Below are 14,143 nucleotides of genomic sequence, written 5' to 3' on the forward strand. Positions count from 1 at the left end.
TATTTTATCACGTTTCGACTGTTTCTTAATGCTTAACTGTTAATAATTGGAAAAAGGAGAAGTGTCAGTTGGCCTTGTCTTCCCGAGAGGCGCCATCACGACCGGGTCTGGGTTTGAGTCGTGACAGTTAGCTTAGGTGGTTAAAAGTAGATTTAGCTAATCTTATTAGTTAGATTAGTTATAAAGGTTGTTAGGAAGTTAGTAGTTAATTAATAGTATAAATACACTATAGATACTACTTTGTAAACACAACTTATTTCCTTCTCTTCTTTAATAAAACAATAAGTCTGCTTTCTCTGAGTTCCTTCTTAGCTTCTCCTCCAAGTCACACTTTCAGGTAAGAGCTTCCATAGCCATGGAAGCTAACATGGTATACTAAGGAACGTGTTATGTATCTCAAGAATAACTTGGTATTTCCATATAAAAAATATCCTTGATCAAATCTCATTACAACCACTAACATTATTAACCCCTTTATGGTACTATTACTTTGTTATTTATATATATTATAGCCAGTTAACTTTTTTCATGTTGCTCTAGTTGTTATAAAAAAAGCTAGATTAATTTAGCGTGAACTTATTTTCCCTGTTGTGCATAAGATTTGGATCTTGAGTGGCGAATGGACTCAGATTCCAGACAAAAGAACTTGAGTCGCAATGAAAAATGTAGCTATTCAGACTCTATGGAGTATTATATGTAGAGGACATCTACGAGTTGTTCTATGTGGGAAATACGAAAGTTTATCTCTTTAATGTCATTGGTGGGATGTGGCTCGTGTAGGAAAAGATATCAATTCACAAATATGGTTTCAAAAGAGTGGATACTCGTTGTGCATTGAATACAAATGAACCTTTTATGTTCAACGATCTCATTCCAATATGAAACAAGTTACTTAAGGTGTGTTTGGTACGAAGATAAATATTTTCCATGTTTGATTGGCTTAAATATTTTGGAAAATATTTTTCTCATGAATTCATTTTCCTCCAATTGGAGGAAAATATTTTCCCTATCAAGAGAAGGGAAAATATTTTCCAAAACTCTTTTCCGACCTTCCTCCCATTCCCCATTCCCCATCCCCACCAACGAACCCAACCCCACCCTCGCTCCACCCTACCCCACCTCAACACCTACCCTAAATAGAAATATTATTAATAGTATTCCTAAAAAAAATTCTGTTGTCTAACCAAACATTAGAAAATATTTTTCAAGAAAAGGTTTTCACTTACCAACCAAACAAGAGAAAATAAGTGATAAACCCACTCATTTTCCGTGAAAACATTTTCTAGGAAAATATTTTTCATGGAAAACATTTTCCTTCATACCAAACACAGTGTTAATGTCACGACCCTAAACCCGGACTCGGTTGTGATGGCACCTCTCGTGAAGACAAGGCCAACCGACTCACACTTCATTTTAAGCAATTAAATTAACAAGTATTAGGTCTTTAACATGATAAAATCCCAAAATAAGCAGTGAACAATACAATTTGTGGAAATATAACCAACATAGCCCGACACCGGGGTGTCACCCGTCATGAGCATCTATCAATATACTACAAGTCCGAAGAGTCTATAGTCTAATACAGAGCTAAAACAGATAAAATGAGATAAGGGAAGAAGCTTTGGGCTACGAACGCCGGCAGCTACCTAGAGAATCTCCAAATCCACCTGAGCTGGAAGGATCAACACTCGCTAGCGGGACCTGAAGCACCTGAATCTACACACGGGGTGCAGGGAGAAAAGTGAGTACTCCAACTCAGTGAGTAATAATAATAAATGAAGACTGAGTAATAAGAAATCACGTAAACCACATGACAGGCTATAAGGAAGCAGTAAAAGCCAGTAAAAGTAATAAAACAGTGAAAATATGAAAAGTCACTTTAGTTCAGTTTAAGCTTCTTAAAAATGCATTTTCAAATAGTTAAGCAAGTAAAAAGACATGCAACTAGAAAAGGTAAACACATAAGGAACCGCCCCTCAGGCACAATACCAACAGAATTAGCCCCTCGGGCAACACATGGAACAATACCAGCCCCTCGGGTTCTATCTCATATCACAATGGGTACCCGCGCTTACTGGGGGTGTGCAGACTCCTGGAGGGGCCCCTTACGGCCCAAGAGCAATATCAAGACATCTCGTGGCATAATCACATAGGCTCTCGGCATCATATCAATAAGCCACCCCGTGGCGTACAAATCTCAAGCCCTCGGCCTCATAATCATAATAAAGTGTTTCATCACAACATAGGCCCTCGACATTACTCAGTCAAAATTCTCACAAGCCACTCGGGAAATAGTAAAACATAATGTTCAGCCCAAAATATCATTTAAAGTGTTAAAGTAGAGTAGACATCGCTGAGTTATGAAAATAGTAGAATATAGCATGACTGAGCACAAGTATAAAGTCAAAACAATGAGGAAATATTATTAAAAATCCCTTAAGGGTTCAACTAGTTATCACGAGGCACAAATATGCCCAAAACATGATGATGGCATATAGTTTTCAGTCAAATAAGCGGTAAAACAATCATTCGGGATGGACTAAGACACAATCTCCAACAGTGCACGAACCCACACTCCTCATCTAGCGTGTGCGTCAACTCAATATAGCACAATGATGTCTAGGGTTTCATACCCTCAGGACAACATTTAAAATCATTACTCACCTCAGTCCGATCCAAACTCTAACCCGCGACGCCTTTGCCTCTCAAATTGGCATCAACTCGCGTCAATTCTATCCAAAATCAGAATCACAACATCAAAATATGCTAAAGGGACGAAGCCCAAACAAAAATAATCAATTTACAACATAAAACCCGACCCCCAGGCGCACGTCTCGGAATTCGATAAAATTCACATCAATAGATTTCATATCTCCCCACGAGTTCATACATATCAAAAGTCCCAAAATCCGACCACAAATGGTCCCTCAGATCCTTAAGTCTAGGTCTCAAATACCAAGTCCTAGTTTCCCCAATTTTTAACAATTAAATCACATTAATTACAGCTCTAATCCGTGAAATAATACCATAGGAAGGAGTTTTAGGTCCAAAATCTTTACCTCAATGAAAACCCCTTGAAATCCTTCTTCAAATCACCCAAAAAGCTCCAAAAGCCGACTTAGAAATGGTGGAATAACTCAAAAATCGCGAAGGAAATAATTTATATGTTCTGGCCCAGCTAAACCACTTCTGCGGTCCCAAACTCGCACTTGCGGACCCGTACCTGCTGTCCCAGGTGCGCTTCTACGCAAATCACTTAAACGTCCATTTTCCGCTTCTGTGATACCTTACCCGCACATGCGCCATTGCAGGTGCGGCTCCTCAGTCGCTTCTGCGACTCCAGCCTTCTTAGGCTCTTTCTGCTTCTGCGTCCCATTTCTTTGCATCTGCGGCATCACGCCTGTGGTCCCTAATTCGCAGGTGCAGAAACAACAGAACCAGAAAATCTTCAGCTTCACCAAAAACTCCAAACCCTCCGTTAAACATCCGAAATCATTTCGAGGCCCCTAGGACCTCAACCAAAACCACAAACATATCCCATAAACTTATTCAAACTCATTTCAACCTTCAGAATGCTCAAAACAACATTAAAACACCAAAATCGCATCAAATTCAAGCCTAAGATTCCAAAATCTTTCGAATTTCGCTTTTGATCAAAACCCCAACCAAACAACGTCCGAATGACCTGAAATCTTGCAAGCACATCCCAAATGACACAACAGAGCTACCGCAACTCTCGGAATTCCATTTTGACCCCTATATCAAAATCTAGCCTATCAATCGGAAAATGCCAAAATTCCAATTTCGCCAATTCAAGCCTAAATCTACTCTGGACCTCCAAAACATATTTTGATCATGCTTCTAAGTCTCAAGTCACCTCCCGAAGCTATACGAATCCTCAGAAATCACATCCGAGCCATCTAACACATGAGTCAACATCCGATTGACTTTTCCAACTTAAGCTTCCTCAAAAGAGACTAAGTGTCTCAAACCTTCTCAAAACCTTTCCGAACCCGATCCAACCAACCAGATCACATTTAGAATCGATACACAAAGCAATAAGAAGCATAAATGGGTGAAACAGAGCGGTAATTCATGAGACGACTGGCCGAGTCGTCACATCCTCCCCCTCTTAAACAAACGTTCATCCTCGAATGAGTCAAGAAACATACCTGAAGCGTCAAATAAATGATGATATCTGTTCCGTATCTCCCGCTCGATCTCCCAGGTAGCCTCCCCCATGGGCCGACCTCTCCACTGCACTTTCACTGAAGTTATATCCTTTGATCTCAATTTTCGAACCTGACGCTCCAAAATAGCTGTTGGATCCACATCATAAGTCAAATCACCATCCAACTGAACCGTGCTGAAATCCAGAATATGAGACGGATCCCCGATATACATTCGGAGTATAGAAACATGAAATACCGGATGCACACTCGACAAGCTGGGTGGCAAATCAAGCTCATAAGCCATCTCCCCAATCCTCTGAATCACCTCCAAAGGCCCAATGAACTGAGGACTCAATTCATCCTTCTTCCCAAACCTCATAACACCCTTCATGGGTGAAACCTTCAACAGAACCTTCTCACCAAACATGTAGGACATATCCCAAATAGCCAAGCCTCACCCGGCTCAAACTAACCAACTAGAGATCTACACCACCTCCAATACAAGGCCTCATATGGAGCCATCAGAATACTCGACTGGTAGCTGTTGTTATAAGCAAACTCTGCAAGCGGTAGAAACTAATCCCATGACCCTCCGAAATTAATGACACAAACACGCAACATGTCCTCCAATATCTGAATAGTCCGCTCGGACTGCCCGTCCATCTAAGGGTGAAAAGTTGTGCTCAACTCAACCTGAGTACCCAACTCTCACTGCACAGACCTCCATAACTGCAAATTAAATTGAGTTCCCCTATCTAAAATGATGGAAACTGGGACACCATGTAAACGAACAATCTCCCGGATATAGATCTCTCCCAACCGCTCTTAAGAATAGGTAGGATACATAGGAATGAAGTGTGCGGACTTGGTCAGCCGATCCATAATCACCCAAATAGCATCGAACTTCTTCAAATTTTATGGGATCCCAACTACATAGTCCATAGTAATCCTCTCCCACTTCCACTCAAGAATATCCATCTGTTGAAGCAAGCCACCCGGTCTTTGATGCTCATATTTCACCTGGAGGCAATTGAGACACCGATCTACAAACCCCATAATGTCTTTCTTTATTCTCCTCCACCAATAATGCTAATTTAGATCCTGATACATCTTCGCCGCACCCGGATGAATAGAATACCGCACGCTATGGGCCTCCTCCGAAATTAACTCCCGAACCCATCCACATTGGGCACAGATATCCGGCCCTGCATCCTCAACACCCCATCGTCACCAATAGCCACATCTCTGGCATCATCATGCTGAACTCTATCCTTAAGGACAAGCAAATATAGATCATCATACTGGCACTCTCTGATGCGATCATATAAGGAAGATCGAGAAACCACACAAGTCAGTACCCGACTGGGCTCCGAAATATCCAACCTCACAAACCGATTGGTCAAGGCCTGAACATCAACTGCAAGAGGTCTCTCCCCAACTGGAATATATGCCAAACTCCCCATACTCACTGTCTTTCGGCTCAAAGCATCGGCCACCACATTGGCCTTCCCTGAATGGTACAATATAGTGATATCGTAATCCTTTAGCAACTCCAACCATCTTCGCTGCCTCAAATTGAGATCCTTCTGCTTGAACAAGTACTAGAGGCTACGATGATCAGTAAACACCTCACAAGACACACCATACAATAATGCCTCCAAATCTTCAACGCGGGCACAATGGCAGCTAACTCCAAATCATGAACGGGGTAGTTCTTCTCATGGGGCTTCAACTGACAGGAAGCATAAACAATAACTCTACCCTCCTGCATCAATACAACCCCAATACTAACTCTCGATGCATCACAATACACGGTATATGAATAGGAAGCTGATGGCAAAACTAACACGGGAGCTGTGATCAAGGCTATCTTGAGCTTCTAAAAGCTCTCCTCACACTCATCCGACCATACAAATGAAGCACCCTTCTGAGTAAACTTGGTCAAGGGCGATGTGATAGATGAGAATCCCTGAACAAACCAGCAATAATAGCCTGCCAAACCAAGAAAACTACAAATCTCTGTGGCTGAGGACAGTCTGGGCCAACTCTGAACCGCCTATATCTTCTTCGGATCAACTTGAATACCCTCGCTAGACACCATGTGCCCCAAGAAAGCCACTGAATTGAACCAAAACTCACACTTGGAGATAAGGCTGCAACATAACTCTCAAATGCTCTGTGTGCTCCTCCGACTACGCGAATACACCAGAATATCATCAATTAAGACTAAGATGAACGAGTCGAGATAAGGCTGGAACACACTGTTCATCAAATGCATGAACGTTGCTGGGGCATTGGTCAGCCCAAAAGACATCACCAAGAACTCATAATGACCATATCGGGTCCTGAAAGCTATCTTAAGAATATTTGAGTCCATGATCTTCAAATGGTGATAACCTGAACAGAGATCAATCTTGGAGAACACTCTCGCTCCCTGAAGTTGGCCGAAAAAATCATCAATTCGAGGCAAAGGATACTTGTTCTTAACTGTTACTTTGTTCAACTACCTATAAGCAATGCACATCCTCATAGTGCCATCCTAATTCTTCACAAATAGAACCGACACACCCCAAGGCGACACAGTAGGCAAAATGAACCCCTTATCAAGGAGTTCTTGAAGCTGCTCTTTTAAATCCTTCAACTCTGATGGTGCCATACGATACATCGGAATAGAAATGGGTTGAGTGCCCGGCACCAGGTCAATACCAAAATCAATATCCTTGTCCGGTGGCATGCCCGACATGTCTGTAGGAAATATGTCGGGAAAATCCCTCACAACTAGGAGTCTCTATACCGACATCCCTCACAAAGGCTAGATACAAAATACATCCCTTCCTAACTGAAATTACCATAGTAGGAACATAATCAGTCAAACCTCGCCACTCAATCCATCGCACACCTGGTATAGCCAATGTCACTATCTTAGCATGACAGTCCAAAATAGCATGACACGGAGATAGTCAATCCATACCTAAAATAACATTGAAGTCCACTATACACAATAAAAAGTGATCCACTTGGGACTCCAAACACCCAATAGTCACCACACACGACCGGTACACACGGTATACAACAATAGTATCACCCACCGGGGTAGATACATGAATAGGTGAAACAAGAGACTCATGGGGCATACCAAAAAACGAGCAAAGTATGAGGACACATAAAAAAGGGTGGAATCGGGATCAAATAATACAGAGGCATCTATGTGGCAGACTGAAATAATACATGTGATAACAGGATCAGAAGCAATAGCATCAGGTCTAGCTGGAAGTGCATAGAAAATGGGCCTGACCGCCACCTGATCGACCTCCCCCTCAAGGGCGACCCCTAGCTGACTGGGCGATGGTGGTGAAGTAACTAGTGCAGAAGTCGATGGTTGACTCCTCTACAAAGATGAACCTATAAGACAATGAGGACACTGCCTCCATATATGACCCATCTCTCCACACTCATAGCAACTCCCTGGTGCTGGAGAAGGGGACTGAAGGGAATCCCTCGCATCAGAATGACTAGCAGATGCACCTAGCATAGAAGAGCTCTGAACTGATGGAGTACAGGACGAACTCTGAGCTGGAAGGGCACTAAGTGATGACTGGTCCTAATGAGAACTGTGAGAACCATGACCCGATGACACCCCACGATAACCTGGGCAAGCTAGCTGAGCATGCCTGAATGGATGGCATCTGTCGTGCTAAAACTGACTTCTCAAAAGAGATCCGCCATAACTACCAGATCCTCGAGGCCTCTTGGCCTCCCTTTCCTCTCGCTCCAGGCTCAATCTCACGAGCAATGTCTACAACCTCCTCAAAGGTCGTACCAGTCACCCTCTCCCTAGTCATAAGAATACAAAGCTGATAAGTGAGGCCATCAACAAGCCTCCTAATCCTCTCTCTATCTGTCGAAACCAACTAAATACCATGACGAGCTAACTCTGAGAACCTCATCTTATATTGCATCATAATCATCTCTCCCTCATGCAACCACTCAAACTGCCTACACAGCTCCTATCTGCGAAACTGCGGCACATACTTCTCCAGAAAGAGAATGGAGAACTACTGTCAGGTAAGGGGTGTTGCACCAACAGTCATACGCCTCTCAAAAGCCTCCCACCAAGTGAAGGCAGCCCCAGAAAACTTATAAGTAGTTAAAGCGACCTCGCTAGTGTCCAAAATGCCCGATGTACGAAGCATCCTCTAACATTTATCCAAGAAACCCTGGGCACCCTCGCTCTCTGCATCACTGAAGGTAGGAGGATGAGGTCTACCAAACCTCTCCAACCTACACTTCTCGTCCTCTGGTATAGCAGGAACTACATAGTCTTGAGAAGTAGTTGCGGCTGTAGTAACTGAGACCGCCTGAGCTAGGCCAGTGCAAACTGATAGAATCTGAGCCAAGGCGTCCTAAAGACCCAGAATCACAATGGGCACAGTTGGTGCCTGAGCTGGTGCTACTGGAGTGTCCATAGCTGGGACTTGATCCTGAACTGGGGTGGCTGGTGGATCTGTAGGTGCTGCCCTAGCTGATATGTGGGACATACCTCTACCCCTACCGTGACCACAACTACGTCCTTGGCCTCTAGTGGCCACAACGGGTGGTACTGGTGATCATCCATCCTGATCGTTAGCATATGTCCTCGCCATCTATGAGAAAATAGAATAACAGAAGTTTAGTACTTGGATCAACGAATTCGCACGATAAGAATTAAAAGAATATGAAGTTTCTCCTAAAGGTTATGCATCCTCTCAAGGATAAATATAGACGTCTCTGTACTGATCCACGAGACTCTACTAAACCTGCTCATGACTCGTGAGACCTATGTAACCTAGGACCTGATACCAACTTGTCACGACCCTAAACTCAGACCAGGTCGTGATGGTACCTCTCATGAAGACAAGGCTAGCCGACACATTCCCACTTCATTTTAAGCAATTAAAGTAACAAGTATTACGTCTTTAACATGATAAAATCCCAAAATAAGCAGTAAACAATACAATTTGCAGAAATATAACCAACACAGCCCGACACCGTGGTGTCACCAGTCATGAGTTTAATCAATATACTAAAAGTCTGAAGAGTCTATAAAGACTAATACAGAGCTAAAACAGAGAAAATGAGGTAAGGGAAGAAGGTCTGGGCTGCAAACCCTGGCAGCTACCTAGAGAATCTCTGAATTCGCCTTAGCTGGAAGGATCAATACTCGTTAGCGGGAACTAAAGCACCTGAATCTGCACACAGGGTGCAGGGAGTAAAGTGAGTACTCCAACTCAGTGAGTAATAATAATAAATGCAGACTGAGTAATAAGAAATCACGTAAAGCACATTACAGGCTATAAGGAAGCAGTAAAAGCTAGTAAAAGTAATGAAACAGTGAAAATATGCAAAGTCAGTTTAGTTCAGTTTAAGCTTATTAAAAATGCCTCTTCAAACAGTTAATCAAGTAAAAGACATGCAACTAGAAAAGTTAAACACATAAGGAACCGCCCCTCGGGCACAATACCAACAAAATCAGTCCCTCCGGCAACACATGGAATAATACCAGCCCCTCGGGCTCTATCACTTATAACAATGGGTACCCGCGCTCACCAGGGGAGTGCAAACTCCTGGAGGGGCCCCTTACGACCCAAGCGCAATATCAAGCAATCTGGTGGAATAATCATATAGGCTCTCAGCCTCATATCAACAAGCCACCTCGTGGCGTACAAATCTCAGGCCCTCGACCTCATAATCATAATCAGGTGTTTCCTCACGACATAGGCCCTCGGCCTTACTTAGTAAAAAATCTCACAAGCCACTCGGGCAACAGTAAAACATGATGCTTAGCCCAAAATATCATTTAAAGTGTTAAAGCAGAGCAGACATGGCTGAGTTATGAAAACAGTAGAATATAGCATAACAAAGTACAAGTATAAAGTCAAAACAATGAGGAAATATTAGTAAAAATCCCCTAAGGGTTCAAATAGTTGGCACGAGGCCCAAATATGCCCAAAACATGATGATAACAAACAGTTTTCAATCAAATACGCGGTAAATCATTCATTCTGGATGGACTAAGTCACAATCTCCAACAGTGCATGATGTTCTAAACGTCAATACCACACAAGAGGGAGGTGATTTGTGTGGTACCCAATTTTCACTCTACAAGAACCTGGTTCTTCTAGGTGTTCTACTTACTACTATTTGCGGAATAAAAAGTACTTAAAATAAAGAACACAAAGATTTTTATGTGGAAAACACCTGGCTCAAAAGGTGAAAAAAAAAACACTACTCAGTTGGATTTTCCCAAAAATTCACTAAAATCACTGAGCCAAAACAGCATTTACAAAAAATCTTTGTAAACCTAAGGATTAACTCTAATCCCTTGTAGCACACAGCCTCAACTGTTGCGATAACTTCAAGATAGCTTATAACTTGAACACTCAAAGTACCTAATACAATTGCTTCTATGAAAGCTGAAAGGTACAACTTTAAACCACCTACTATAATTGAACTAGAATAAGAAAAAAACACAATAGAACTTGTTTTTCTATCTCGTTCAAGTAGCTTCAGGAGTGCACACTCAAATCTCATATAAATTGCTTGCAAAATCGCCTTCCTCTTTTGCTTTCAATTTAGTTTAACTTCAGGGTTTGTGCAATACCTGTAAAAGAGAACAATCACTGTCATTTAATAGGTTAGAAATCAGAGATTGATTGGGACTCAATTTCTGATCTTCTATCATAGTTGAGTCCTTGAAGATATCAAACTCTAACACTCTCTTTATCCGGATTGTGTTCTTTTCATATAAGGAGACTTTCTCCCCTTATCCAATATGCAACCTTTTCGATCAGATCAGGAGATATTACTACTTGATCAGTAGGACTTATCTCTTTGACGTGCGTCTCACATGTGTAGGTTGATCATGACAGTGCTTCACAAGATAGACCTGGTCCATGACTGAGTTCATTTGTCATTCTTCAAAACTTCACTTGTTCTTGGGCCAATAAATTCCCCCTTTTTGATGATGACAAACTCTATGCTTTTTACTGATCAAAAAACCTGTAAGAACTCAGCTTTACCATCAATACTAAACTTAGAAAATTTTCTATTCATCAAGGACCAGGTTAATTAGGTTATAAATATCACTTATTTCAGAATAATGTGTAAAGCACAATATCTCTTCCCCCTTTTGGCATCATCGAAAAGTTGCATACACAGTGTGAATTCTAGATTTTAATAAGTACTCATGGTCACTGGGGCAACTGCAAGTGCAATCATGGTGCAATCATCAGTACTCAAACAAACATATTTGAACTATCAAGATCAGAAGAATCATTGAACAAGAGAAAACAGCAGTTGTCATTGAGATAGATATGTTGCCATTAACAATCCACAAAAAGAAAGAAAAATATCCAAAACATGAGCAAAAAATAGAAAAATCCCTAATCTGGGTCACTAGGGGTACTAGAAGTAGTTCAGAAGACATAAACTAGGAGTCCTAAGGCTTGGAGGAAATGGAGGGTTGAGATTAGAGAAGATTCAACATGTTCTGAAGAATTCCAACATTATTCTCCTTTTCTTTTGCAAGCTCAATTCTGAGACCATCCCTCTCAGCTTCCACTTCAACCACACGAGCCTTGAGCCTAGCAATTTCAGCATCCTTAGCTGCACATTCCTGAACCAAAGTCCTAACTTGCTGTTGATGGGTGTCCTCAAGGATGAACTAGGTTAAACTAGGATGGCATTGACTGGATAGTCACAAGCAAGAAGAGTTTTGATGCCAGAGTATTCTTTGCTCAAGGCCATTTCCCATTTCTTTAGAGGCACATTGAGCCTGTCCAGAACTGTGGTTAGTATGAAGCCATATGGGGTAGCATGAGCCTTGGAACCATTTATGATCCAGTCTACCAATTTGACTATGAGGGCAGGCCAGTTGATTTTCTTTACTCTCTCCAGGCATTCCATAAGAACCAGATCCATGTAGTTGGTAGTGTGCCTTATCTCCTGTCTTGGCAATATGCACTTGTTGACAAACTCAAACACCACCTTGTGCTGAGTCCTCGTCTTACTTTTCTGCACAACTCTGCATTCATTCACATTCTCTGAATCACAGAACCTTTTGGTGATATCAAGAGCAGTGGGGAGGGAATCCAGGCATTACCAACTTTGCCTAGTATAGTCATCAAACCCTTTAGAGGGTATGTCCAGAATCTCTCCCAATTTCACAGCATCAAACTGCACTTGAACTCCCTTCACCTAGCTACTGACAACTCCATCCTTAACAGCAGCATTTGCCACAAATTTAATCAACTCATTTCTAGCTAGCCTACCTTCCATCTGAAGGACCATGTCTTTTCATCCCTGAGCAACCAAAGAGTCTACCAATCTCATCATCCCTGGTTCCACCAGGTCCTTCAACAATTTACCTTTTAAAACTTTTCTTCTGCCAAAAATGGCAAGCTTATCATGTTCCTTCTCAGATTCATCATCTTCTTCTTCTTCTTCTCCACTCCAATCATCATCATCAAAAACTTTGGTTTGTTTAGCTTTCACTACAGATCTTGTCCTCTTGGCTAGTGTGGGTTCAGCAGCTACAGGCACAGAATCTTGGAGGAAGTCTTGAGTTTCTTAAGCTTGGGTGTATGAACCTCCACTGTTGTACCCCTCTCTTGATGGACCAGTTCTATATCTTCTTCCTCAATAGCCTCTGAGGATTCTGCAACCTTTCCCTTTCCCTTATCCTTTTTCCTTTTAGTGCTTTCTTCTAAAGCCTTTTGTAGATCAGCTTCACTCTGTTTTACCCTGCTTCCTGTAGCTCTACCCCTAGGCACTGAAAAGGCAGTAGGTGTTGGGGATGAGGCTTTTCTTTTCTTGGATGGTTTGGGAACATTTGGGGCTTTTAGTGTAGTAGCATTGCATTTCTTTGGGTCATAACTTGCCCCAACCTTTTTCAGTAGGTCAACCAAGGTTTCTTCAGTAGATGAAATAGGTTCATCTCTTTGTTTGCTTAGATGAACCAACCCCTCAGCTGCTTCCCAGAACCACTTCCCCCTGACTTCATGCCACTCTCATCTAACCTATCTTGTGCAACCCCATATATAGCAAGAACTGCTCCCTTCCCTTTTTTCCTTTTTTTGTCACATGCACCCTCTCTCTCTTTTTCTTTTTTAGACTTCTTTTTACCTCCACTCCTACTCATCTCAGGCAACTCAACATCCCTAATGGGTCCAACCAGAACAAACCTAGTTTCTAAATTTTCAACCACAGAAGAACTTACCTCAGAAGGAGATTCTTGAGTCTTTTTAGAGTCAGAAGGCTTATGTCCATCTCCTTCAGTGGCGGATTGAAAGTATTCAGACTCAATGCAAGAATCAGACTTTGGAGCTGAGCTTTCTTTCACTTGGCTAGCTTTCAACCTTTCATTTAAAACCTTCCTCAGAGCCCCAGATGCTACAGTTTTTTGAGCAGGCATTTTCTGCCTTCGAAACCTAGGTTTTGGAGATACACTGGGTGGAGTAGATGAGGATGAATTTAAGGGAGATGGTGGTGGAGGAGTGCCAGGATGATCTTGTGGGTTAGACATAATTCTTCGTTTCTTGAGAGAATTTGGGAATTTTGGAGAAGATGGCAATTAGAATTGAAGAGGAATTTTTGACGGTTTTAAAATTATGAAGAAGACTAGAGATGTGGTGTGTATTTAAAGCGAATTAGACATTAAATAAGTAACAACAACTTTTTCAGGTGTCAAATAGAAGTCTAATCAAACTGAAATTCCAGAATTTTAATGATAGATTTGGCTTCCCTAGATATTAGGCAAAAATCACAGTTTAGAGTTCTAGATGGATGAAACTGGTTCTATGCTCAACGAATAGAATTTTCTAGGAATTTGACAAGTATAGGACATCTGCTCATGATTGAATTATTAATCTTTCTAATTGTGCATAGTATAGAAAACATACCTGAGCTTTTATATGAACCCATACTAATGAACC

General features: G+C 41.8%; 1 protein-coding gene across 1 annotated transcript; it reads right to left on the bottom strand.

Annotated features, from left to right (window-relative positions):
* Positions 1-12,506: 12,506 nt before the first annotated feature.
* Positions 12,507-13,734, bottom strand: LOC138889414 (uncharacterized). Its single transcript, XM_070172720.1, has 3 exons — positions 13,173-13,734; positions 12,814-13,122; positions 12,507-12,742 (listed from the first exon to the last, which is right to left on the bottom strand). The coding sequence occupies exons 1-3, from the start codon at positions 13,732-13,734 to the stop codon at positions 12,507-12,509; spliced, it is 1,107 nt and encodes a 368-aa protein (XP_070028821.1).
* Positions 13,735-14,143: the final 409 nt, after the last annotated feature.

Source organism: Nicotiana sylvestris, chromosome 4, assembly GCF_000393655.2.
Source record: "Nicotiana sylvestris chromosome 4, ASM39365v2, whole genome shotgun sequence".
NCBI classification, from domain to species: domain Eukaryota; kingdom Viridiplantae; phylum Streptophyta; class Magnoliopsida; order Solanales; family Solanaceae; genus Nicotiana; species Nicotiana sylvestris.

What these genes read in the sequence shown, in the direction of transcription:
- LOC138889414 (XM_070172720.1), bottom strand. Translation starts at nt 13,734, where the DNA reads ATGTCTAACCCACAAGATCATCCTGGCACTCCTCCACCACCATCTCCC. An exon ending in TTCTGGGAAGCAGCTGAGGG is followed by an intron (nt 13,123 to 13,172) that starts GTTGGTTCATCT and finishes CATCTACTGAAG; the next exon opens with AAACCTTGGTTGACCTACTG. An exon ending in ACTGGTCCATCAAGAGAGGG is followed by an intron (nt 12,743 to 12,813) that starts GTACAACAGTGG and finishes CTGTGCCTGTAG; the next exon opens with CTGCTGAACCCACACTAGCC.